General features: G+C 40.9%; 2 protein-coding genes across 2 annotated transcripts in view; one reads left to right on the forward strand and one right to left on the reverse strand.

Moving 5' to 3' along the window:
* vps8 (VPS8 subunit of CORVET complex) overlaps positions 1-27,482 on the forward strand; it is a 57,169-nt gene that overhangs the window by 8,760 nt on the left and 20,927 nt on the right. Inside the window, exons 6-27 of the mRNA XM_061086822.1 lie at positions 252-306; positions 10,558-10,682; positions 12,511-12,597; positions 12,725-12,792; positions 13,083-13,236; positions 13,338-13,397; positions 14,258-14,365; positions 14,971-15,051; positions 15,305-15,475; positions 16,115-16,189; positions 16,519-16,554; positions 17,464-17,554; positions 22,152-22,198; positions 22,281-22,370; positions 22,849-22,895; positions 23,122-23,344; positions 23,454-23,543; positions 23,785-23,836; positions 23,944-23,986; positions 25,591-25,663; positions 26,396-26,515; positions 26,981-27,052. Of these exons, the coding sequence (XP_060942805.1) occupies positions 252-306; positions 10,558-10,682; positions 12,511-12,597; positions 12,725-12,792; positions 13,083-13,236; positions 13,338-13,397; positions 14,258-14,365; positions 14,971-15,051; positions 15,305-15,475; positions 16,115-16,189; positions 16,519-16,554; positions 17,464-17,554; positions 22,152-22,198; positions 22,281-22,370; positions 22,849-22,895; positions 23,122-23,344; positions 23,454-23,543; positions 23,785-23,836; positions 23,944-23,986; positions 25,591-25,663; positions 26,396-26,515; positions 26,981-27,052 (1,968 nt within the window). The remainder of the gene's footprint in view (positions 1-251; positions 307-10,557; positions 10,683-12,510; positions 12,598-12,724; positions 12,793-13,082; positions 13,237-13,337; positions 13,398-14,257; positions 14,366-14,970; positions 15,052-15,304; positions 15,476-16,114; positions 16,190-16,518; positions 16,555-17,463; positions 17,555-22,151; positions 22,199-22,280; positions 22,371-22,848; positions 22,896-23,121; positions 23,345-23,453; positions 23,544-23,784; positions 23,837-23,943; positions 23,987-25,590; positions 25,664-26,395; positions 26,516-26,980; positions 27,053-27,482) is intronic.
* Positions 4,314-5,364, reverse strand: LOC133020292 (DELTA-sagatoxin-Srs1a-like). The gene is made up of 2 exons (XM_061086796.1): positions 5,291-5,364; positions 4,314-4,740 (listed from the first exon to the last, which is right to left on the reverse strand). Exons 1-2 carry the CDS (start codon positions 5,356-5,358, stop codon positions 4,314-4,316), a joined length of 495 nt encoding a protein of 164 aa, XP_060942779.1. The 5' UTR covers positions 5,359-5,364.

Consider the following 27,482-nt stretch of genomic DNA (forward strand, 5'->3'; position numbering starts at 1 on the left):
CGCAATAATATTGAATCGTGGCCCATGTATTGCAATACTATCGTATCGTCACATTTTTGCCAATTCCCACCCCTAGTAGACGGATGATATGATTGTTAATAAAAATGCAGCCCAATGAGAATATATCCACATATGTGTCTGTGTCAGTCTGTGTTCGTAGTGTTGGATTGTGTGAGTGCAAGTGGAGGCAGAAAGTTTGATATTGTCTTATTTATTGAATATTGTTTTATTTTGTATTTGATTGTGTTCAGACAGTGTCGGGTGTGATCGCTGTGGGGACGTCTCATGGTCTGGCTCTGGTTTTTGGTGAGTCAGCTCTCATGCACTCTACATGCACACAGTGAATCATCCCATTTAAATCTTTTTACAATGCAAATAAAAGTGTGGTTAGGTTATTTCCAATTAAAATATGTTTCCATAGGTTGTTGTTTTAAATAACATGAAGATGCTGAACAAGACTTCAGAATCTTCATGGCTAAAAGCCAGTTAATATTTCTGTGTTGAATAAACGCTGATGTAGCTGCGTACCCTGCATCAAAGCCTGGCATGCAATTCTCTAGAAACTACACACAATTCCCAATTGTTTGATATAAAGACCAGCTCCTGCTTATCAGTTAAATTGTCGGCTCTGCATTAATCCTTCGTAGAAGAATAAACTAGGCCATGTAGTAAATGTGTCGTAACTATGGCTGAAAGTCTTCATTTACATGATTGCTGGAGAAAGTCACACAGCTGTATAGCTAACAACCTTCTCAAGGATAGGGCAGGTTATAAATCAGTTTTTTTTGGCTAAACCCTCCAGGTCCAGAGTGGGTGTTTTGAGGTTTACTACAGCCAGCTTAAAGGACTGTGGTACCTAGCCTGGTGATAATGATAGATTGCTTGTATTGAGTGAAGTACTAATTTCTTCATCAATTATTGGAGCGTCACTACCTTTCTAATTTCTTTAAGTCTTGCTTTAATTAATGCATGTTGGAATTATACCAAGGAGCACATTTTTTACGTTTTACAAGATTCTTCCTTAGAGGTTCTATAGACAGTGTTTCCCCTAGGTTTACAGCTTTGGGGGGCGACGGTGGCGGCAGAGCGTAGCGGGGGACGGGACGGGACGGTGGCGGCGAGACAGGGACACAAAAACTTAAAGGAATCATGATGTTAATGTGTTTCTTTTAATGATTTTGAACTTTACATTGGATTTCTGACTGGCGCTGACAGGCTATTCTGTGATGCTCAGACATCATGTGTTTGTCCAGTTTGTCCCTTCTGTAGGACTGGCAGGGAGACTCTATAAATGGCCGGGTCTGGTTTCCTCTCACAACTGCCTGTTTATGCTGTCTACGTATTCGACAGAACATTCCTAAAACCAAAAAGAAAACTGAAATAATCCCCAATTCATTCTCTATGAACTGTAATTTATCTATTTATTTATGCATGCATGTATACATGTATGTATGTAATGTATGTATTCACTGACTTCCATACGTAACCTGGATTGCCGGAATCCGGAAAAAAGCCCTGTCACGAAACCACGGAAACGCTGGAGCGGATTGGTTGAAATCACTGTAAAGACGTTATGGAGCATGCGCATAAAGTGAAAGAACACAAAAGTCGAGATCCGACTAGCAATCTTCCCATATATTTGTAAATGTATATATAATAACGACTTCTCTACCACCTGAAATCACTGTTACCACAGCAATCAAACAGGACTAGTTAGAATAGAGCACCTCGCCATAACCCTCGTTTGTGTTAAGTTACCGTTTTGAAACTTCCGTCTGTATTAAACATATTTTCACGTCAGATTTGCCGGTTAAACAGTGATAGAAGGAAGTGACGCAGCGGGATTAATAATGGTTCAGGCTGAAGTTGCGAGGCGAGGTGCGTTCACGGTTAAATACAACAAGCGGAGAAAGCAGAATCGCGGGTTGACCGCCGCTGAGAAATGCGCGTCCCGTGTTAACAGCCAGGCGCCTGCGCGCTGGAGAATTGCGTCCGGTGTAATACTTACCAACATCAGTCTTGTACAACCAGGGGGAGTATTTCCCCTCTGAAAGGCCAAGCTGGGTCAGAACCTGTCATCCGGTGGTGACTGAGCAGATGCTTGTCTGGGGCAGGGCGTGCAGCACTCGGGCTCTTCTCTGAACTCGGACCCGGAGCAGGAGAGCTCCTCCGGCTGCTACTCGCAGGAGAGTGGCTGTTGCCATCTCCACCTGGGAGCGCGGATATTTTGAACTGCTTCTCAGGTGGTTGATGCACATGTTTTCAGATGGATGCTTTCTGTCCGCTGGTGGGAGGTTGCTCACCTGTGTGTGCGCGCACCTGTCTGTGTGTGCGCGCACGTGTCTGTGTGCGCGCATCTGGATGGAACTCCGCCTTGCGCGCTACAGAGAGCAGAGGAGAACTCTAACCGCGCGACCATGTCGAGACAAATGCAAGCTATAGACCTGTCTTATAGGAAATGTAACCTTAAAATGATTTATGTAGAGATCTGGCGCTATATTAAAAAATAAAAAATAAAATAAATAATTAACTTCACCTTCCAGGGTGGGCGGGAGGTCTCGTTAATAGAATGGTAGGGGAAACACTGATAGAGTCTTGTGCTACTTGTAGATAGTTTGCAGTGCTATTGACAAATGATAGATCATAGTGGAACTAAAGTTTTTAAAGGACTGGAATTATTTCAATTAATAGATAGAAAATGAGTTTTTAAATGATGGTTTGTAGTCCAACAACAGGACATCATAGTATTTTTATGTTCTGGTCTGTTTTGTGTGGGATTGTGTTGAAAGAATATTAAATGTTTAAATGTTGTTTAAATGTTTAAACATCCACAAATTTGACACCATATGTTAGAACAAGGTCAAGGGTGTAATTACAAAATGAGTGGCCACCTCAATTGTGGTTCATCACCATTGTCAGATGCCAACACGATACAGGATCCGCCATTATTATCACGATCAGCCAGCACGATACAGGATCCACCATTACGATCACGATCTCTGATACGCAGATCATAATCCACAATGTGGCCGCGGCCCTGGATCTGCGGACGATAAGGCAAAGGGACTCCGGGGAAGAAGTCAATGTCCAATGTCCCCATGAATATTAAAATCGCCTACAACAATTACTTTAATTGTTTTAAGGATTAGGCTTGATAAACCCAAGGTACAATTCATAATAGAGTTTTATTATTATTATCATTGAATATAGAAAGATCAGTCCAGGGGCATCAAACTGTCCTATGGTCAAAAAGATTTTAAGCTTGTACAGCTTGTTCATAGTTCCCTCACTTTGCATGAGACCTGAAGTTAAAAGTACTTCCTATTATTTTTAAATCTGAATTTTATTGAGAACGTGATAGTCTAATCAGATGGCAGGGGGTTCAGCTACGATCATCTCCACTGTTGGTCCTGAAAAGTGTACAATGAAGCCCTCCCGGGTGACAGATCAGCCCGTGCTGTACTCCATCTTCAGAATCTGCTCTACCTATCTGTCCAGTGGACCATCTGCCCTCTAATAGGACAGTTTCACTTTGTTTTGTGCTGTCTAATTAGATTCAGGTGTAAAGCCAGGCCAAAGCCGTTTTAAGACATGACTTCTGGAGAATTGGGTCTGGACTTTCTCCGGAGGTTTCACATATGAACAAGCAGGAGATTCTCCCTCAGATGTTTCTTTAATTTTTGCGTCTTACTTGTGTTAAAAACTTCCCTAACCACCCCACTCGCTCGTGGTGAATCCTGCAAAGCATTTCCTGCTGTGTACTCAGAATGGCTCCTATGGATTTTCGGTTGGGGACTGGCTGGAGAAAGTCCACAGAAAGTCAGGAGGCTCTCCCTTGGACATTTGCATTCAAACTTACTGCCCATCCAGAGAATGTGCGTAGGATCTTGGGAGTTGGGTGCTTGCCTGAAAGCAGCTTAAAGAAACTCTGATATGTTCACAGATTTTATTCACACCACCTCATTTTTAAACTGATATAATTCCAATCTTATAGACTTGAACCCATAAGAAACAGCCCCATCAACTAGACCTATGTGTATTAGGAGGTGTCATCAGCCAAATTAAATCTGCATTAGCTCAAATTCCCATACAGGTGAATTGTATCTATACATGGACAATTCAAAAGAGAACAGGATCTGATGGATCAGCTTTTCAAAATCACACATCCAATAACTAGGATTCAGTCTACACTCATACATGAAGTGTTTTGATTAATGAACACCACAGTTGATTTATGTTCTTGGAATATTTTATTAAACTCACTGTCAGTTTAAAGTATAGTTTACATTATAGCAGTTGGATCTTTTATTAACTCAGTACATGCCAGTATCACTGATATCCACCCTCAAGACTGCTTCACCTGAGTCAGACATGGAGGCACTGACAATAACATAATCGCCCTCATAAGAAATGCAGGAGCCGTCGGCTTTTGCTCTTACAAAGTTGTTTTCACCTCCATTATACATCCTATCATACAGATTGTAGTCGCAGTCATTTCCTCTTTCAAAGATGCCCACAGCAAAACAGTTGAAGTAGAGTATCCGGTCATAGGGCACAGAGTACATGACAGCCATGACGTGGCTGTAGTCGTTCAGATCGGCATTGAAAAGGTCGTACGTGAAGACACCGACGGCTCCAGTTGCACAGCCGGTGGTCTTGTTGAACATTGCACTGCCAGCGGAGCAGGGACCCACCATGGGTGGCACAGGGACCTGACAGTAGCCGCTCTCAGTGAACACCCTGAACACAGAAACACAATGTCAGACAGGTCCGACATAAATCTTTTGTATCAAGTCAAACCATCAGTTTTAGGTTAATGAGAGACAGTTTGTGAGTTCACCCACAAGCAGTCAAAACTATTGCATAATGTCAAATGCCAATTAAAATATACTGCATTGCCAAAAAGTATGTGGACAGCTGAACATTTCAGCTAACACTTATATGTTGTGATAACATGTGATAACATTTGGTTACAGGAGCCTTAGTAGAGTCAGTCAGTGGTTTTCCAGTGCAGTGTTGCAGGATGTGGTGGTGCAGCCCAAAGACATTCTACACCAAACTGGGAAACTCATTTCTCTCTGGACCAAATCTGAACTGCTCACTGTAGCTTAGGTCAAAAATGTATTTAGATACACAGAATAAAGAACGTGAATTACGTTCCTCACCACCTGCTCTCTAAATAAAAGTCCAGATTAAAGAAGTTTGGGGATGCTTCTTACCAAATACTACAACTCAGTGACCTGCTTAAGTCAGGTTTAAAATGTACGTCAGAAAATGAGCAACACATCACCTTGGGTTGGCCAGAGTGTAGGAGCCAGAGTTGTTGTTAATCTCCACGGCGCAGTGGCGATGAGGCATCGTGATGAGGTGAGAAGTGGCGGCAGGGGAAGAGTCACGCCTAGAGACAGGACACAACTGTTTCAGGGATTTCAGTATCTCTCAAGCAGAGAGCATAATCTGTGCTGATATCATGTCACAGTTTTTCAGGAGGCGGGCTAATGGCTTTGGATATAAAATACATCACTTTAGGATTGAAGGCGAAACGCAAAGAAAATAAGACGCCTCACTAAACTACTAGTCGTGTTATTCTGTCTTTGAAGATTTTCAGTCATCAAGGTTGTGGTTAGGAGTTAGTACAAATATGTGCTTGGGCAACTTTAAAATAAAGAGCTAATAAAGTCATATCAAATTATAAAGATTCTTTGAATACTTTCATGTGGTTTTCAAGAAGTCTGGAACTAGATACAGCCTTGGGAGCTCCGCCAAGTGCGAAGGTGACAGTGAAGGAAGTGAAAGCAACAGACCTGAGTCAGTGTTTCTATGAGCCTGTACTTGTGTCAGTACAGAAATCTTCATATTCTTCCACAATCTCACCAGGATTATATCTGATCTTAATATTGTTTGAGTGTGAAATATAATTAGACAGGTTCATTGAATGAGTCGTTGTCGTGAATTACCCAGTGTAAAGGGAGGTCAGCTACAATCTTTGCATAACTGGGTGAATTAAATAATATGAAATGTCTAACTCTGTAAATTAGTCATTGTCAGAAACATAAAGCAAGATCAATTGACAGTGTTTCTTTATACATTCCTGCGAGCAATTATTGACTCACTTTTTTTAAGTCAAAAGAATCTTGACAAACTCAACATTGCAGAAGCTGCTATGTCTTCATCAGTGTTGCTTTACTAGTCTTAGTAATATCCATAACTGTCACTGCTTTCATCTGAAGCAAGATGATAATTTTATGGATTGCTCAACAAACTGAATGGGTGTTATCACAAGATGCTATTTGGCAAATTCTTTGTCATTGTTAATTATATTAATGTTTAATTTGGACAGTTTTACTTGTGGATCCAAAGCAGAGGACCTACATATATGACATAAACTAATTCACAACCACTGAATTCATTCATGGATGAAAAAAAAAGAAGAACATTTTGAGGCAAATGTCCAGATTTAAAATGGAGTTGACAAAATGTGATTAAATCACGCGATGAAAAGAAATCTAGAAACAGATGACGATTACCTGTAGACTGATGATGAGTTGTGTAGAAAAAAATAATAATACAAACAGTAATTTAAACTAAACTCTTGCCCAAGCATAGAGGTGATAGCAACATCATTCCACACTAAAGTAAAGATATATGTTGTCTAACCATCAAAACTAAAGTGAATACACAAGAACCTACCTTTCTATGCTCTGCAGAAGCGGTTGTTTAAATTAATTGTTGCACCAGGTTTTAGGATGAAGTCACCTTGTAAATGGGCTGCTCACACAGTGGCTTTTTATTGAACCAGCTTATCAGCAACTTTAGGCCCCAGTTGACTCCCTCCTTATCTTCTGTCCGGTATCAGCTCCCTGCTCACCTGTGTTCCCGGACCTCGCCAACAACTTATCACCACGGCAGCATTGCATTAGGCTGATTACATCAACCTAGGTTTTTGTTTGTTTTAACCTTTCATAGCGGATAATTGTGGGTATTTGTACAGGGCGGGACGTCAACAGGGCAAGGACCTATTGGTCTGCCAGGATAACACAACAAAAGTATATGAGGGGGAGCTATTAGATTAGATTAGATTAGATTAGATTTCTTTATTTATCCACACAACGGGGAAATTCACTTGTTACAGCAAAAAAGAGAAAAACAGAATTTAAATAACAGTGCCGAAGCAACAATAAAAAAGAAAGATCAAAATATATACACTACTAAACTACACATAATGAGAGTAAAAATATACAGAAAACAAAAACAACCTGCAAAACAGACACTGTGCAAAAGCAGGTACTGGGGAGAAAGTGGAGTGATGTAAGTGTTATTGTAATGAAAACAAAAGTATTATAAGTAATATTGCAACAGTAGTGACCATGATACAGAAAAAATAATTAAAAGTAAGTGACCATAATATAAATAATACTACAAGATAGTATAAAGGAAAATATAAATATTGCAATGTAACCATTATAAGTGACCATGATATAAATATAGATGTAAAGTGTTGAATATTATTGTGCATAGTAGTGATCTGAGTAAAAAAATAAAAAATAAATAAGAAAAATAAAAATACAAATACAGCTATGGTGAGAGGTTGAGTGGAGATAAAGATAATAGACAGGGACTACAACATTATCAGGTGGTGCTGGTGTTGTAGAGCCTGACTGCAGCCGGGATGAAGGACCTGCGGAACCTCTCCTTCTTACACCGTGGGTGTAACAGTCTGCTGCTGAAGGAGCTGCTCAGGGACCCCACATTGTCATGTAGGGGGTGAGAGGTGTTGCCCATGATGGACGCCAGCTTGGCTAACATCCTTCTGTCCCCCACTTCCTCAATGGAGTCCAGAGGACAGTCCAGGACAGAGCTCGCTCTTCTTATCAGTCTGTTGAGCCTGCTCCTGTCTCTGTCCGTGCTACCCCCCCTCCAGCAGACCACAGCGTAGAAGATTGCTGAAGCCACCACAGAGTCATAAAAAGTCCTGAGGAGAGCCCTGCACACTCCGAAGGACCTCAGCCTCCTCAGCAGGTGGAGGCGGCTCTGGCCCTTCTTATAGAGGGCATGTGTGTTGTCGGACCAGTCCAGTTTGTTGTTGAGGTGAACACCCAGGAATTTGTAGTTCTCCACCACCTCTATGTCCAATCCCTGGATGTTCACTGGTGTTAAGTTGGATGCTTTTTTCCGGAAGTTCACGATCATCTCCTTCGTCTTGCTGGTGTTCAGCTGAAGCTGGTTGAGCTCACTCCAGCTGACGAAGTCTGTGATGACCGCCCTGTACTCCAGGTCATTCCCCTCAGGAACACATCCAACGATGGCTGTGTCATCTGAGAACTTCTGGATGTGGCAGTGGGTGGTGTTGTGGGTGAAGTCGGAGGTGTAGAGGGTGAAGAGGAAAGGGGAGAGCACCGTACCCTGAGGGGCACCTGTGCTGCAGAGCACCACGTCAGACACACAGTGATGGAGCCTCACATACTGTGGTCTCTTGGTGAGGTAATCCGTTGTCCATGCAGCCAGGTGTTGGTCCACTCCCACGTTCTCCATCTTCACTTTGAGCAGTGAAGGCTGGATGGTGTTGAATGCACTTGAGAAGTCAAAAAACATGACCCTCACAGTGTTCCTGCTGTCCTCCAGGTGTAGCAGGGATCTGTGCAGCAGGTAGGTAACTGAGTCATTCACCCCAATCCCAGGCTGGTAAGCAAACTGCAGGGGGTCCAGCTGTGTGCTCACCAGCAGTCGTAGGTGTCTCAGGATAATCCTCTCCATCGTCTTCATCAGGTGAGAAGTCAGGGCAACTGGCCTGAAGTGGTTAGGCTCCTTGGGGCGCGGCGTCTTCGGCACCGGGACCACACAGGAGGTCTTCCACAGGGCTGGGACTTTCTCCAGGCTCAAGCTCAGTCCTAAGTCGCACAGTGAATCAGAGATCACCCAAACTATTCAGTAACTATATTATCTATTCTACATTAGTGTTTGTCAGAATGATGAAGTCTTTGTAATCCTTAAAATGTGTGGCCACGATGTAAAAACAATTAAGTTGTTCAACAGGAAGAAAATTATTAAAGTATTAAATCAACCTCTGAAAAGTTGCAGTTTGTTTATAGCTCAAGTAATTCATAAAAAGTTTTACTCATTCTGCGTCCAATGATAATTTATCTCCCCATGACCATGAACTTCGCCATGGCACTGTCAAAGGTATTGGTGAGAAGTCCTTAACCAAAGAGAGCAGGCTGTCGTCATGTATCTCCATTTTGAGCTCCTAGTTACTGTAAACTCTGCCATGGGGGTATGACACACATTCAGTGCTACTGGCTGCTGTATCAATCAATATTCACAACATTTCCCTTTCAAAGCTCTGACATCAGTTTCAATGGGTCTTTAAATCAGTGCTGGGTCTTTAAATCAGTAGGGGACGGCAAAGGTAGGGACGTCGTCCTCTAACCAGAAGGTCAGCGGCTCGGATCCCAGCCCGTGCCGAGGTGTCCTTGGGCAAGATGCTGAACCCCGAGTTGCCCCCCATCGATGTTGAATGCACTAATTGGAAGTCGCTTTGGATTATACCGTCAGTTAAATGTAATTTAATGTAAAGAACATAAAGGACAGCAGTAAAGACAGTTTATCATCAGTGCAGCTTGTAGTGATAGTTATATCTAGGTACACTCTTAGGGCCTGATGTAGTTAGCAGCAGTGGTCTTTGTGAAAGAGCCTCACCAGCATCATCTCAGTCACACGAGTGGGATTTATAGTGGCAGTGTCATTGTTTGACTCAGAACAGGGCTGTGAACCAGCAGCCTGTGCAGCATGAACAGGTAGAAGAGGCAGGAGAGATCCAGGGGCTGAGGACCAACTTGTGTAGACACACTCACATTTTAGATTCTCAGTATGTGGATGGTCTTTCAGCATCACGGTGTAATATATAGTAGTTTGGGTTTGTTCTGTGAAAAAGCTGCATAGCCAGTTACTGTAGAAACTTAATGTTATCTTAGACATATGAACAAATAAATGTAAGTATACAATGTTGCAAAATATGGAGATCATTTTCAGCTTTCAAGTTTTTATAGGACAGCGTCAGCAAGAAGAGAGTGTGAGTGAACATAAAATGCTTTTGTGGATTTATTTAAATTTCCAGGGAAAAATGTTGAAATATGCAGACAGCTGCTAGTCTCAACAGAGTGTAGGACTCTAACTGTGAAGTGGTTTGGCTGGGGCTGACCCATGTCTCTTTATATTGCTGACATGATGATGCCTGGGCAGGAAAAGGTATGAACATCCCTGTCATATGGCTCGCCTATATTTAATTTTGTTCATTATATATATTTTTTGGGCTCTGAGCTGTCTAAGCTCAAGTCCATTTTGTTTTGACTGAGCTACTTTGGAGCATGCTGTGTTCTTTGAGTTGGATATTTCCTCCAGTTCCTCATTTGCTTCCAGTGTGTTGTGTCTTTGCTGATATGCTGTTTTGATTAAGTTTTTTCACTTTAGACAAAGATGATTTTTTTTCAAAATTCATTTTATAATCCATACATGTGTACCCTGCTGTGAGGGGTAAATGTCTTTCATCTACCTCTCCAGATACCAACCAGGCCCTGCGACTCTGCCTGGGCACCAAGACAACTGGGGCAGAGTTTGGAGCTGTCTCCGCCCTCAGCATCAATCACGATTGCTCACGGCTTCTCTGTGGATTTGCCAAAGGACAGGTACAGTGTACAGTGTACTCAGACACACAGACCACAATCACAGGCTTGTTGACTCTCTGTTGATTAGTTTAAATTGTTAAATAGGGTGTAAGCAGGACACTGATGACATGGTTTCCACTAAAGCTTTGAATACAGTGAGTTGTTCTGATGAGGGCGTGTGGCACTCTGAGATGGTTGATGATTCTTTGACTTCTGTGCATATATATGGTTTTGTAAGAAATTATTGATCATACAAAACTAATTGTGTATTTATATATATAACATTAGGTTTACATCTGAGCCTGTATGAGCTCAGGACTATTATGGGTATTAGAGGTTTCTTAAATGGCTGCACAGTTTATTATTTTACCAAAGGAATCTCAATGGATCATGACTGTACAACAAAATATTAGGGCCTTATTAAGTAAAAATAATATGATCAAGCCAGGGGGAATGGGAGTAATACAGTGCTGCAAACCCATCCATTTATGAGAAGAAAAAGTACAGGAAAATTTGAATTTATAAATTAAGAAATGTGCGAGATAGAAATGATCTGAGATTAAAGTCCCTGATTTATTAAATTGCGTGCAATAGTGTTTGTGTTTGGGCAAATATCCACATTAGCCACCATCACTGCTTGTGGTTCTATTTGGTTGAGATACCCACTTCTCCAGAATCAGATAAGCCTTCTTATGCATATTATGCTCCCCATCATTATTGTGTGGGTATCAAAAACATTTGAAATAGAACACAACAAACATCCTCTGAGTAACAACTGGAAATAATAAATGGTCTGTATTGATAAAGCACTTTTCTAGTCTTGACGACCACTCAAAGCCCCTTACATTACAGTTATTACCATTCACCCATTCACACACAGATTCATACTGCGCATCTATGTGCAGCATTTTTTCTCTATATGAGAGGGGGACATTTTGGGGGGTTCAGTATCTTGCCCAAGGCTTGCGGCATGTGGAATGGTTAAGACAGGGATCGAACCACCGAGACTTCTGGTTAGAGGATGACAGCAATGGATTGAAGAGACTCAGTATTTGCAGCAGTATTGTCACTTGGAACAGCTGATTTGCAACAGACTGGGGACCACAGAGTGTGCCACTATTATAAAATTGACTATATTTGTTAAGGGGAAGTTTCCAAATATTACTATATAAATAACTCCACTGCACGTTTTAGTATAATTGAAGAGCGTCTGCAATTAAAGTGCATCTTACATCTTCACTTTAAATTATAATACAAGAGGGAGAACCTGTTACCATCAGCATCCTCCCTGACGAGGGTCGGGGACGGAGAGCGTACCGGGCGCTGAACTACTAATCACTACCTGAGTTGCAGAACCGATGAAGTGGCACAAGGTCGTTTCTACTGAAAATACATTTATATTTGGGTAGTTCACTTCACGATTGAATTTCATTAGAGGCTGTTTTTCATTGTGTTCAGTTAACCAGGAGGTCAAAGTAAAGGCCAGGCAATATTGTCTCTCTGGATACCATAGACATGACCTGCCTTTGATTGACTTACTCTGATATGTTTATCATATTATTTAGAAGTGGGTATACAGTTGGCTGATTGAAAAACAAATGAGTATACTCTGCTAACCAGTGTATACCCTGCACTACACCACTGCAGCTAATGATTTAGTTTCCATGGTGCAGAGCACCACTTTCAGTTGACTAATCTTTGCCTCAATCATGACAAATAAAATACATTTATTATAAGTATTGGTATCACTAAAGGAGGCAGAGGAATACCATTGAGCGACTAAATATCCAACATATTGTCCTACTTCAAGTTCTGAACTGTCTGTCTCTCTGTCTGTCTGTATAACTAGATTACAATGTGGGATCTAGCCAATGGGAAACTTCTGAGAACTATCACCGATGCCCATCCTCCAGGGACAGCTATACTGCATGTTAAGGTACACATAAACCATACACATAACATAACCATGACAAAATGTTTCACACACAGAATGTGCTCTGGGAGCTTCCTGGTTTGGATCTGATTTCGGTGACTTGTTATTCTTTCCCTGTTTTTGTGTTTAGTTCACAGATGACCCAACTCTTGCAGTGTGCAATGACAGTGGAGGATCAGTGTTTGAGCTGGCCTTCAGGTAACTGAGTCATCCAGCCTCCTTCTATAGACTCTGATAAGGGGTCTGAGCATCTGGGAGTGAAAACTGTTTCTCAAAGTTGAAGCAAAACAAACCTTATAATATGACACTTCATTAAAGAAACAATATTCACACAAACACTTTATCCCAGACACAACGGACAAACAACTAGCAAGAGTTACAAATCGTTGCATGATTCAAAAGACTAATTTTGTGTTAATAAAGTGTTTGATTATTGTGAGGTCGATTTTTATTTTCTGGTAACGATATCTGTTCATCCTTGTTTCCAGGAGAGTAATGGGGATGCGCACCTGTGACTCTCGATGTCTCTTCAGTGGATCTAAAGGGGAGGTCTGCTGTATTGAGCCTCTGCGTGCTCCTCCAGACTTCAGAGACCATCCCATCACACACTACTCTCTACTGGCCATGGCCTCTCTCACTAAAGTACACAACACACACACACTCAGCTCTGTTCAGTGCATGCTTTGTCCTTTGCTTATCCATTTTACTTTGGGTTTGAAACCCTCCTGTGTTTCTTTCACCAGATTTTGGTCATTGGCCTGAAGCCCACCCTGAAAGTCTGGATGACTTTTCCCTACAGCAAGGTCTGTTTTTCATTCTGCTACATCAGCTTGTTGTTAATAAGTGCAGCTTGGCACAGATTTATTATGGTTTTGGTTAGTGTCAGCTACGGAATTCACACCAAGTAGGGTTGTAGATTTAATGGTAACTGACAATTTGTGGTTCTGTGTCTTACCCAAGGACATACTTCAACTTAAAGGCCTCACTGTGTGGCATGACCCTGAACATGTCAATCATAATGTCAATATGGACAAGATGCAGGCATTACGGTGGCAACTTAAACCAACCTTCCTATTACTAAACAACTTGAACTCTCGACTCAAGCTGCTTTCAGACATGCACTGAACTCCGGATAATCTCCTGTCCTTGTCCAATTTTGCAAATATTCTATGTTTATGTCTGAAAACTGCTGTACTCTGCTTAGGTAGTTAAAGAATGAAACCAAAGCTAAATCACAAATTTAACCAATTGCCACTGACATGGTGCTACATAAGCTGAGTTACACATACGGTATGTTCCTGAATAAGCTGACATTAATGCAACAACCACAACAACAAACATTCTGCTGCACGCTTTATTTCATCAGATGTCCACCACATAAGAAAATATGTCGCTCAGCACATTTTCAACAAACTGTAAAATTCCTGTCTCAGTTCCAAGTCCTCATAATTTTACTGCAGGCTCGCTGTAATCTTATCTATTTTATGTCATGTTATTTCTAATCCTCCTAGTTTGATCAGGGAAAATGTCTGTTGAACAGTTTTCTTCAACCAACAGTGCAGCACCACATTGAGCAGTTTTTTAAGCCAAAGCAAAAAAGTATTTGGAACATTACTTTAAAAGGTTAATGAAGAGTCACTGATGTGATGCATTCTTTCATCAGTCGGATCCATCCAGCGTTCCTCAGCTGGCCTGGCAGTTTGTTCCTGTTCAGAAGACAGTCAACCCTATCCTGGCTTTTTGTAAAGGAGACACCGTCCACTTCCTGCTGGTATCTGCTCAAATCTTAACTTCAATTTAACTACAACTCTGTTTTAAAGCTTCATTTCTTCTCTGCTGCGATCAAATTTGAATTATTGTTCTGAATAATATTTTCAGTTTTCACAATTCATTTAGTTTCTGTTTTGGTGTGCACTCACTGACAATTCTTTAGGTTTAATTTCCAATCCACAGACAGCCTTCATTTGTAAAACATGCAAACACAGGTCTGATTACTGTTTGACTGTCAGAATGAGATGACAGAATGTAGTCTGTTCCAGTACAGGTTGCAGCTTCTCACCCTGGAATATTATTTAATTTGTAGCATTATTACACAGTTATAACATGGAAGTACACAATACATGCTATGTAATGTTAAATATATAACAAGTGCAGGTTTTAAGAACCACAAAGATGCTGCCGAGAGACAATTGACAATGAAAACATAACCTCCTGTGCAGAGGTAATAACAGCAGCAATGATTAAGTTACAGCTTCAGTATATATGTATATAAAAATATACCAGATGTTTGTCTCAGTATATCCTGAGAGAACTGATAAGTGTGGAACAACAGTTTATCATGTTTGAATGTTCTCCTCTGCACCACTCTATGCTCAGGTTAAAAAGGAGGAGACGGGGACCATCCATGTCATCAAACAAAGACAACTCCACCTCAGCTGTGACATCATCAGCCTGAGTGTAAGTTCCTAACTCAAGACAGTGGGTCCCTTGCCAGTGCCCCCCTATAACTGTCCCACTCTATATTCAGCCTATACAGTCTATGTATTCAGCAAATGCTTGAGAGCTGCCTGTTGAACTTAATCTGTTTGGCTTCCTGGTAGCTTTGGATCTGGGCCTCTTTCACTTCCAACAGAAAATGTCTTTGCAGAAATTAACAGTTGAAGAGGGGACATCCATGACTTGTTCTCCCCTTTTCTCTGTGTCTCTGCAGTGGATCAACAGTCGCACACTGGTCCTGGTAGACAGCCATGAAAAGCTGCACGTTGTGGACCGGCCCAGTCAGGAGGTTTTGGAGACGCTGGACTTGGAGCAGGTGCAGCTGGTCTATAACAGCCGACATTTCAAATCGCTGGCTACTGGAGGGAATGTCTCCCAGGCTCTGGTGAGAGGGAAAAGCTGATACAGGATCCGAGGTCAAAGTTCAAATTTTTTGGCTTAGGAGCAGAGGTTAAGTTTAAGATAAATTCTCTTTAATTTAAAATGATAGCGATAATGGATTGGATTTGAAAGGTAAGGGATGACAGCTGTGGATGTTGTTTTTAACCCTTCCGTCTAGTGTACCCCTTTTCAACCAAAAGTTCAGAGAACTGTGAAACCAGGATCTAAACCAAATAATTTAAAGTCACTCTTACACTTGAAGATCTGTGAAACAAAGCCAATTGGACTGATGATTGCAGATTCAATTTTCACACACAAGGAAATGAAACAGAGATATCCTGTTGCTGTCTGTTAATGTTGTGAGATCCTGAGGTCGGAGTTGGATGTAATTGATGAGTAAACATGGTTCCTGTGGAGGTGAATGGGAGGTTTTAAACCTAGTGAGACAGCCACCAAAGTGAATCACTCACTTTGTTCTAACGCCACACTTCCTATCTTGTCAACTCACTTGACCTCTTTTTTATCTCCCATTTGTTGGCTATCTTACTCGACTGCCAGGATCGGTCAACTTTTCTCTTTCTTTGAATATTTCATCTGTTCTTTTCCTCTTCCTGGCAAGTCTAAGAGTTTATGTGTGTTTCAGGCTTTAGTTGGAGAGAAGGCCTGCTACCAGTCGGTGTCAAGCTATGCAGGACAGATTGTCTATTTGGGCACTAAGGTGATGTGTTTCATTATTGCACTTGTTGCCTGTGTGTGCACAACAGCTTTGACCTTTACTGCACATTGATTAACATAAGTTGTTGATGACCACTTTGAAAAGTAAGTGCTGACTAGTGTTGCAGTGAAATGCAGGAATATATTCCTATAAATCACACTGACCGGCTCTGATATGTCATCAGAGATTAAGTTACTAGACTTTCTCAAAGTGAGGAGGCATTAGACCTGTCTCTCTGGAAGATGTGGCCAAGTAGTAGTAATAGTAGTAGAAAGCTTGTTTTTGGGGGGGTTTCACCTTCTTTAACAGTGTGATATTGTGTTGTCTTGCAGTCGTCTCACATTATGACTCTACGAAACTGGAGAGAGGTATGTATATGAGTAATTACTGTAGTTTCATACAAATCAGCAGTAAGTGAATGGTCCCGTGTTACATTATGGTCACATAAGACTCTAATTATTATCTTTATCTTTATTTCAACTTTTGAGAGGATCTGATGGAGAGTCTGTTTCAACTACTTTACATTTCATTTAGCTGACGCGTTTATCCAGGGCGACTTCTAATAAGTGTATTCAACCATGATGGTACAAATCCAGAACAGTAAGAATCATGTAGCTTCAAGCCTAGCTATAATTTACTACATTTAAGTGCCATATAAGTGCCACTATCAGATGACCCAGTACATACCTTGTATTAACATGTGTTTTTTGTGATTCGATTCCATGTAGACAGCTCTGAGTGTGGTCACAAACAAATCCAGGAGAAGAGAAAATATATATGTTTGATTAATAATGCAACTTCAGCGGGTCAGAGGACATCAGCTGAGAAGGCAGAGGTCCTTCATATGTGACCCAGGGCGGTTTCGCGTTCAAACTGTTAAAAGAATGTGGACAAATTGTGCTATCTACTTGTGATCAGATCACAAAAACCACATGTTAATGATACCAGATGTGTAGAGGGCCAAATTTATATGTATTATCTATATATATATATATGATATATTTCATATATTGGGGGAGGCATGATTACCCTTTAAGCGAGAGTGCAGACACTCCTGCAAGATCTGCTTTATCCCTTTTCTCTGAAAAGGAAAATGATACTTGTGATAAATAAATATTATATATGTACATCAGTAAAGCAGAAAAGGCTATTTGGTAAATAAATGATTTTAAGAGCTGCTTGAGCTTCCCTTAACTGGATATTGTATAGTTTTGATCACTGGACCTAAAGCTGCTCTCTCTGACCCGTGTCCTCCCCTTGTCTCTGTCTATGTCCAGCGTTTAGACTGTCTGCTGAAACAGGAGCATTTTGCTGAAGCGCTCACTTTAGCCTGGTCTTTCCATGAGGGAACTGCTAAAGCTGTGGTTGGTGGGTATTAAACATATCACAAACTTGCAGCCTTATGATGAATTTGCATTTGTTACGAACCAGCTCCTGTCTGAGCAACTTTATATAATTGATTTAATAATCAGACCCATTAATGAGACTTATGAATTAATATCTCCTAGGAAGAACATGTTTGAAATGTCGAAAACTTGACAAAGATACAAAATGGAGTAATAATAGCAATGAAATAGAAAGGTGGTCATTTTGGTGATGGTGGCAGAAATTATGTTTAAATAGGATTGTGCAGTGATAACGCTAATGGCAACTTATCTATGAGTAAAGGAGTGACTGAATGAGTAACTCTATGAAGGCACATTTAGAGATTAGAAATCCGGCTATGACATCAGCCAAGTCATTAATAGCAGAATAGACTGCCTGATGGCTGGTACTCTGCAGACCGTGGTCTGGTGCCTGTTAACCTCATGTTGTATCCTGGTGTGTCCCCGGTTCCAAAACTTTTTAGGCCACGCAACCCCTTCTAGATACCGACCTGTTTCACGCACCCCCAATCCCCTACACCTTCAAAAACAAAGCACAACAGAGCCTATTTATAGCCGCATCAAATGCATCATCTTTAATCATTAATACATGATCAGAACACAGGTAAAAAAATAATCAAGAGATCAGATCAATGCACTCTCACATTGGAATGAAACTGAAACACTGCAACAAAGTTTCAATAAATTTCAACAAAGTTACACAAGCCGTCACTTTTAAAGAGCAAAGAGGACGGCGAGGACACACGCACAGGCTCAGAGGCAGATTGGCCCATCATGAGAGAATATTAAAGAAAAATGGTATCAAATTGAATTTACCATTAACAATACATAACAGCGGTTACGGAAATTAGAACACCTTTAATCTAATTACAATAAAGTTACACACGCTCCACCACGTAAAGAACAAAGAGTGGCACATGCATAGGCTCAAAAACAGATATGGATAAAAAAAGAGGTTTTTCAAGTGCAGCGCAGGTGGCTCAGCCTGCAGCAAGAGGGAGAAGGAGAGGGAGGGGGAGGGGGGAGACCACCATTACATTTTTACTCTCGTGCACCCCATAGAGGCAGCTCGGAGCGTGCACCACACTTTGGGAATCCCTGTCCTAGAGGAACCGGGGTTGTTCAGCCATTAGAGTTGTGACAGTGGTCACAGCTTGATGGGAATGAGGTGTCTTTTATGGGCTCTCTCATCAGGCATTGGGTCTCTGAATGCGTCTGTCAGTGCAGACGTACAGTCGGTGTATTTCTGACGGGTTGTTGTCGGAACAGATTAATTCAATTTTGTACTTGACTTCATCAACACAACTCGAGGAGAAATCAGTGTTGTGCAATAGGAGTAGACTTGACGTTGGCTAATTATTAATAATCATGAAATAGGATTATTAAAATAATAAAAATTATCTATCAAAAATAATTAAATTATTAATTGAAGATGATCAGTAATCAAATAACAATAAAACCACTAATGAGAAAATAGGAATTATCAATTAGAAAGTACAAGCTGTCAATTAACAATGATAAGGTTATCAACCAAGAATAATGAAAATAATTAGTCTAAAACAATAAAATTATCAATTTAAGAATAATACTATCTATATTAATAATTGAGAAAGGGGGGCACCACCCTGGTTACCAGGGACCAACGATGTCAAGCTATAATTATCAGTCTCATAATGATAAATGTCAAATTAATAATGTCAATATTTTAATATTAACGATTACTTAATAAACAGTGAAGGCTTCTAAGTTCGAGCACAGGCGATCATAATCCAGCTGCAATCACATACATATGCACAAATAATCACAGACTACAGATACTTTAATTACAAAAGTATTTATTAAAAAGGGGAAATAAAGTTATAATGTTATTCAATGATTTATCATTTTAACAAGCTCCAATATTTCAAAGGTAAACACAGCAGCAGCACTTATCACAATTCAGAAAATACATGGACAACCTGCGGTCTACCTATGTATGTCTGTCTCTATGTGTGTGTGTGTCTGTGTCAAAGTGTCTCTCTGTGTGTGTGTGTCTATGTGTGTGTGTGTGAAATAAAGTTAGTGTTATTTAATGATTCATCATCTTAACAAACTCCCATATTTCAAAGATAACAACAGCAGCTTATCACAATTTAGAACACGCATGTAACCTCTGGTCCATCTATGTGTCCCTGTGTGTGTGTGTGTCTGTCTGTGTCTATCAATGTGTGTGTGTGTGTATGTGTGTGTGCGAGAGAGAGAAAAAGAAGGGGGGTGGCGATGACGCGTAGTGACATCACATCTAAGATGGAGGCCGATCATGATTCGTGGAATCAAGGCCTAAAAACTCTCAAAATGGCGGATTGACTACAAAACAAGATGGCGGAGCCGTTATGAATTTAGAGCCAGGATGGGAGGAGAGAGAGAGCGGAGGCGTGGCAATAATAGACTCAAAATGGTGGGTTTAACTTAACGTTATCCAAAATGGAGAATATGTTAATGACACCATGTGGCCGGAGCGCACACTGGTGGTCGTCACATGAATTACACAAAGGAAATTTTAGACAAAGAGAATTCTTATCTCTGCGTGGCTTTGGGGCCGAATGGTTTCCAGATGTGTTCAGCCTCTCTAAGCATAGATTTAACTATGTGACATGACCTGTATTATAAATACAGGTCAGGAGTGTGTATAGGTCGGTTTAGAAGGAGAGAGAGAGAGAGAGAGAGAGAGAGAGAGAACATGAGAAAACATGTAAGGAGAGTTCAAAGAAGCTCTTAAAAATACACCTGAGATGAGTTAACAGTGATTCACCCCTCAGCCCTCAAGCGAGCGTTGTGGGCCGAGGTTCTGATCGGTGAAATCACTGCAGACTCACACAGACGTTAACAGTGCGGGTGGAGGCGCTTCTCGCGGCCCTATTTACTGCAACACAAAACATTGCGATCCAACCGGAAACCGGAAGTAGCGGCTCGGAGTAGTGGCCGGCTAAAACAATGGAACACGGAAGTTCCATCAACAAAATACACTCAAGTATTAAATCAACACGCTACATATTAAAACTAACATCTGCCCAGACAACATAAGCCTCTTACTGTGACCGTGATTTTGTGGGTTGCATGCGACTTGGCGCGAATCCCCGGAGGTTCAGTGAATCGCTTGAAGTTTCTCAGACGGGCTCTCGTGAGCACCGCAGCTGGGCCGGAGCCGATCCGTTGTGCTCCGTGGCGAGATGAGGTTTCGTCTTCTTCTGCAGCAGCGGAGATCGTGCTGCCTCACAGGGACGTTCGGCTGCTTGTAGCCGTTGTAGATCGTGTGGAAAAAAGAAAAAGTAAAGTCTATGGAAGGGTGGGAGTCCGTCCAGCGGGGCACTTCCTGTTTCGATGTCTAATCGCCTCCTTAGTTACTGAGTCGTGTGGTTAGACCTCTTGAGGTCAGAAAACAACTTGAGCAGCGTGGAAAAGAGGAGTACAAAGAAAGTCTCTTAAAAATACCGAGTTAACTAGTAGAACCCCGGAGGGGTTCTGTTGTTGCTTGGGCATCTGAGTGAAGAGAGGGAGAAGTCTGTGAGTTCAGCCCTTTTAAGTCATGTCTCAGGTGACTCCCCCCTGGGAGGAGGGGTCAGGGGTCAGTGTGGCCCTCCAGCCAATTGAGTTGTCAGGATTTGGCCCCCAGGGGCGGGCTTACCGTGGGGGACCAGGACGTGATCTTTTGCCACATGGAGATAAGGGTCCATGCTGGGTTTTTAAATGTAAGGGGTTACCCGAGCCTGGCCTAAGGTTTTACGACCCTTTGTTCTAAGTCGGATCACTGGGCCTTGCCCAACATCAGCCTTGTTCATTTGACACAAAATCTACAAAAATGATCCTGATGATGAAGTTAAAGATGTTCTGAGGAGAAGTAGTCTAAATACAAATCTGATGCTTCAGTTGGATCTATGATTTCTGTTGTTGTACTGCAGTGTTTCTGTGATATTCATTGAATGTTATCATTTTATTTGTAAAGAAGTTCTTGAAGTCATTACTGCTTAGAGTTAGTGGAATAGATGAATCAGTAGAGCTATGACTCACACTCAGCCAGGGGTTGGTCTTATTTTCTTCGATGAGCAATGAATAATAGGAGGTTCTGGCATTTCTTGTAGTGCTTTCTTGTAATTTAACAGTCTATCTTTCCAAGCTGGGCAGAATAATCTCTTTTTAGCAGGGTGACAGTGACAAGGGTTTGTAATGAGGTTGATGAACTATTTACAAAGTCATCAGCTAGTGTAGGAGTTTTGATAACTTAAAATTCTTGAATTTACCCCATGATCCGGATTCACACCAAGGAAGAACCAATTACATTTTGTAGCTGAACCGGATTAACAGGTAGATCCAGGAATTGTTCTCCCTTTCCTTAACCAGGGATCCAGGCAAAATTTCTGTGTATCTTATTTCAGTCCTTTTTTGAGTTTTGAATACATTACACATCAGTGTTTTTCTTGAAAATAAAATAATGCTGTTAATTTTGTATTAGTCGAAGATATTTGAATATATATGTATTCACATAAAAATGTGTTTGATAGTTAGACGATATGAGAATGATATGTGACCTGTGTTTATTTCAGGCCTGTTTGGAGATCCGATAAAAAGGAAGGGAGTGGTAGCTGACAAGGTGAGGATAGAAAATCACTGCTAGCTGACTGCATTACATCAGTATATTGTGCCCTGGACAGTGTCCTCTGTTGTCTTCACAGATGGTAGAGATACTTGGCCAGTTTGCTGATCACGCTTTGAAGAAGTGTCCAGAACAAGGCAAGATCCAAGTGATGGAGCAACATTTCTATGTAAGCTGACGTGCCTTAAAGAACACACCCGCCATGTCCAGTCTGCCAGTCTACCACTAGCTGAGCTGATACAGAACATACAGTGAATCATCATAGCTGACAATGGAGTGCTTCAAACAAAACCTGCACGGTTGATTAAATAGAACAACACCCTGGGAAATCCACTGATTTTCCTTAATTGTTATAGTAAGATAAGAAGGTGGCTGTCTCATGTGTGACACAGTATAAGGACTCACAGCTGGTTTCAAGAGGCATCTGTGATGTTCACCAATTATCTCTGTGTATCTCATGAGTTTAATCAACACACAACCAGAAATGTGAAAATAACAACTCGTAGTAATGAGGTTGTTACACATATTTGGATCGTTTATTTTCTGAATGAAGACCTAAGATGCTTGTTTTTGTCATCTCATCATCTCTCTTTCTTTCTCTCTGTGTTTTTCTCCCTTTCCCTCACCCTGTGCTGTGCTGTTTTCAGGATGTGGTTCCAGTCCTAGTGGATTACTGCCTGCTGCTACAGAGAGCGTAAGTATATTCTGTACATTTATTTTTGGCAAATCACATATTTTGTTGATCAGAGGAAAGAATTTGCATAAATATAAAGTCTTTATGGCAAGGTTTCTCTCTGAAGACTCTGTCTGGGCAACACACAGTGAAACACTGCAGACATATATAGTATATGCAAACCTGCAATTTTCCGATCTACTTAGAACTTTTCAGTTCTGATTCGTTTGCTGTGTGCGTTGGACAGTGACCTGCTGTTCAGCCATCTGTATACTCGCCTGGTGGAGAACACAGTTTCAAAGGGAGTTTTCCTGGAGTCGCTGGAGTCATACATTGTTGCTGATCGCCTTGGTCACTTGACCACACCCATCCTGAGGGACCTCCTGGCTCATTACCATGGCAACGGTATGATGGACAGTCTGGAGAGATGCATAGTCCATCTGGATGTCACCAGCCTCGACATACAGCAGGTGTGTGTGCATGTGTAAATAAGTATGTGACTGCATGTGTACGTGTTTACTAGAAAACTTCCATTTGTCTCTTCATTTCTAACTGATATCCTTTACTTTGTGTTTGTAGGTCGTTCAAGTGTGTTGGGAGAATCAGCTCTATGATGCGATGATCTACGTTTTCAACAGCGGCATGAATGACTACATTACACCTATGGAGGTAGTTCTCCATCTGAAGTTTGTGTCGTCACTTTCATCATGTCAAAGCTACTGCAATTGTTTACTTTTAATTTAAATGACAGTGTGTAAACAAAATAAAAGGTTCAGGTACACAGATTTAGATCTATGGTCAAAAACTTCATATTGTCTCATTTGTGAGGTGGTTACACCAACTCCAATTTTGTTCTTACATTTGTTGTTGGAAACAGCAATTGATTGTTTATATTGTATTTATATTTCAGAAACTATTTGCAGTGATTGGACCACCACTTAGGGAGGGGAGAAGCCTAACAGGTAAGGCTATTAGCTGCCCCCCTAAAATTACCAACAATTGTAAGTCTCTCAAAAGCAGAGTTTGAAGATCACATCCAAGTCTTCATGAGCTTTTTCTTCTTGGACAGATGAGGAAGTGGTGATGGGAAACAAGATTCTAGTGTACATAAGGTAAGTTCACACACTTCTGAAATCCAACAATCAATCAATCATCAAACAAATCAAGCCCATATTAACAAATCATAATTTGCCTCATAAGGCTTAACAAGGTGTGAAATCCTCTGCATTAAATCCTCTGCACTCATTAATGATGATTAGAATATCATTAATATATCCAAAATGCATGCGTCAGTGTTTCCCATAAAAGCGTTCATGACTGTCTTAAATATACAGACTATACATGTTTGTATAATGTAATTATGGAAATATGAATGGCTGGAAACTTTGGACTTGATGTTTGTCTTCATCTCCAGCATGAACAGAATACTAAGCCCAGCAGATTCAGACGTCAGCTGAAAATATTGTGTTGTTTGTATGGAAACTGTTGACATGCAAACTAATGTGCTGTCACCGCAGATTATATTCGTTTACTATCACAAATATAAATATGGCAATGGCATCAATGCCCAACCTGATCGGGCCAGATACCGCCTCATGCTACCAGTAGTAAGAATGACACTAACAGAACACAAACCTCGAGAATAATCAGTCAGGAAGGATAAGGAGAGAGCAGCTGTCTGTGGTCACCAAATGCACAACCACTCCCTTTTTGGGGGTTGTCTTGATTTTGCCTCTCCATTGCGCCATCTGTTGACTGATTCACAATCACTTGTGCTTCCTAAATGGACAGATCAATATCCCTTAATATCTGACTTTTAACTGGCTTGGTGTTATACTTTTACGATTAAGTGTTCCCTTTGTCAGGTTTATTAAGAACAGGAGAACCCAAGATGCAGAGACAAAGGGTTTTAACAAAAAGTGTCCTTTTAATTAAGGCAAAATCCACAAACCAAAAAAGCACAGGAAAACTAGAAAAAAGACTCAAAAGGGCTAAACTGAAACAAGCATAAAAAAACACCAGGGAACACAAAGAACTCACGATGAAGGATAGAGATGGGGGACGTGAGGCGGCTATGATGTTGACAAACCATCAAAGGGAAGCACAGAGACTTATATACAAAGGGGAGGCAGGGGTAATTGGACGCAGGTGATACACATGAGGAACTGGTGCGGAAATCACAGGGGCAGGAAACAGGACAAAGACAGGAAGTAAAGGTGAAAACACACAAGGAGCAGAGACCACACAAAAAAACAGGAAACAGAACTCAGGGAAAAACATAAATCCAAACACAAGGAAAACACAGGTACAGGCAAAAACAAACAAACAATCTATACTCAAAACCAGGAGGCAAATTCCAGAAAAAGTTCATCGTCATGACACCCTTCATTATTTTGAGAAGGGTATTGGATTGAGTGTTCTCAAATCACAGATTTATGGGAGCTGCTGGGATGGTCAGTGTATAGGCCGTAGATGTTAGTGCTGCAGGGGTGTTAAAGAGACGCGTGTCAGTTGTGTCAGACAGAAGGGAAGTTAACAAATTAACATAATGTACATGAATTTGCTTGATTTAAAATATGGCTGCAAATATATGCGTGTGTGGGTTTTCAGAAGATTGTGTTTAATAGCATTTGCACTTTGACAAGCCAATGATTCTTAACTACAATGTATTTCACACAATATAATCATAAAAATATTGTGTGTTGTGTGTATATAGCTGTTGCCTAGCAGGAAGAGCGTACCCACTAGGAGACATCCCTGAAGACCTTGTGATTCAGGTCAAGAACCAGGTATGTAGATACATGACATTTGAACAGTCTCTGTGTGTGTGTGTGTGCGTGTGCGTGTGCGTGTGCGTGTGCGCACGCGTGTGCGGTCCTGCATGTCTATCTATAGTTATGAGGGCAATTTTGGTTCAATAGCATCATTGTAAGGACATTTCGTCGTCGTGAGTTAGAATTAGGTTTGGGTTAGGGTAAGGATAAGGCATTTAGTTGTGATGGTTAAGGTATGGGCTAGGCATTATATCAATGAGTGTCCTCACTATAGAGAGACAAGTTGTGTGTGTGTGTGTGTTCCGTATATACTGTATATATTATAGTATATGTTATCAAATGTTATATATCATAACAAAACCGTTTCAGGGATCTTTGTACAGTCTTGCTAACAGACAATTATCAATGAAAACATAACCTCTGAGGTCGTTAACAGTAGAATAAATGACCACTAAGAAAGACAACACTGAGATTTCTGAACTATATAATCTCCAAAAACACAAAGAAAGCCAGTAGCATCGAGGTGTTTCAGTGATTCCCAGTCAAGATGTGCTCATTTGTCCGAACAGGATGAGCAATGTGTCGCTTGTTTGAAATACTGCTCATCCTGGATTTCGACCGAGGTAGAAGGACCTGAGTGAACCAAGTCACAGCTGGAGGGCCTAATATTGTGAATAATCCTCTCTGTGTGTGTGTTTGTGTGTGTGCGTGTGTATGTGTGTGCCTGCGCGCGTGTGTGTGTATAAGGTGTTTGAGTTCCTGATCCGTCTCCACTCAGCTGATTGGTCAGAGGAGGAGGAGGTTTTCCCCTTTATTCGTACACTCCTCCACTTTGACACTCGGGAGTTCCTCAATGTCCTCGCCATGGTGAGATGTTCGTCACTTCATGTTGAATAGTATCTGACAGTAGATTATTAATCTGAGTCTGTTCCATTTTTATCCCATCTGTACCTTCTACTACTGCTTCTATTACTCGAATACTACTACTATTTCTACTAATACCACTTTTACTTATACCACTTTTAATACTTTTAGTACTACTACCACCACAAATCATAAAATTGATAGTAATGGTAATAATAATAACAGTAACATACTAATGTTAACATCCACTGGAATCAAGTCACATGGTGGCTCAGTGGCTCTACCATTGGTGGGCTCTGTGATTTGTGGCTCTACAATGGCTACGTTGATGATTCTGCATCCAGCTGTAGTTTTCATCCATATATCTTTAGTAGTTTAAATTAAAGTGATGCACTCAGTCACTATGGCCATAGAAAGGTGCAATGTACTTTGACAGTCTTTCTTTTGTGGTTTCTCACTTCATTCCAGACATTTGAAGACTTTAAGAATGACAAGCAGGCCCTTGAGTACCAGCAGAGGATAGTGGACATCTTACTCCAGGTAAACTCACAAAACTTTTAGTATTCCAGGATAAAGTCATTATACTATGAGAATAACATTGTTTTTATAATCATTGGTTATGTATAACATTCAAATAGGTTTCAAAGTTTGTCAACCAATAATCAGAGTGGTCAAAGATTTGAAATTCAGAGTATGGGTTCCACTTGCTGCTTTTTTATTCTATTATTATTGATTAATTCTCATTAAATTACAACTTTATTCTTGTAATATTATGTTTCTTTCTGGTACTATAATGACTATTATCACGACTCATCCTCATCCTGTTACGACTTAATTCTCTTAAACTCAGTATTTTTCTCTTCAATAAGACACAAAGTGACGTGGTTGCCATATATAGCTAAAATGTCAACAGATTATATGTTCATTACACAATATCCCTGCATTCATCAATCCCAACAACACATTGAGA

This window comes from Limanda limanda, chromosome 15, assembly GCF_963576545.1.
Source record: "Limanda limanda chromosome 15, fLimLim1.1, whole genome shotgun sequence".
NCBI classification, from domain to species: Eukaryota; Metazoa; Chordata; class Actinopteri; order Pleuronectiformes; family Pleuronectidae; genus Limanda; species Limanda limanda.

Bases quoted from the DNA above. Each gene is read 5' to 3' on its own strand.
- LOC133020292 (XM_061086796.1), bottom strand. From the start codon at position 5,358: ATGCCTCATCGCCACTGCGCCGTGGAGATTAACAACAACTCTGGCTCC. The intron at 4,741-5,290 runs GTGATGTGTTGC...TTCTGTGTTCAG, and splicing joins TACACTCTGGCCAACCCAAG to GGTGTTCACTGAGAGCGGCT.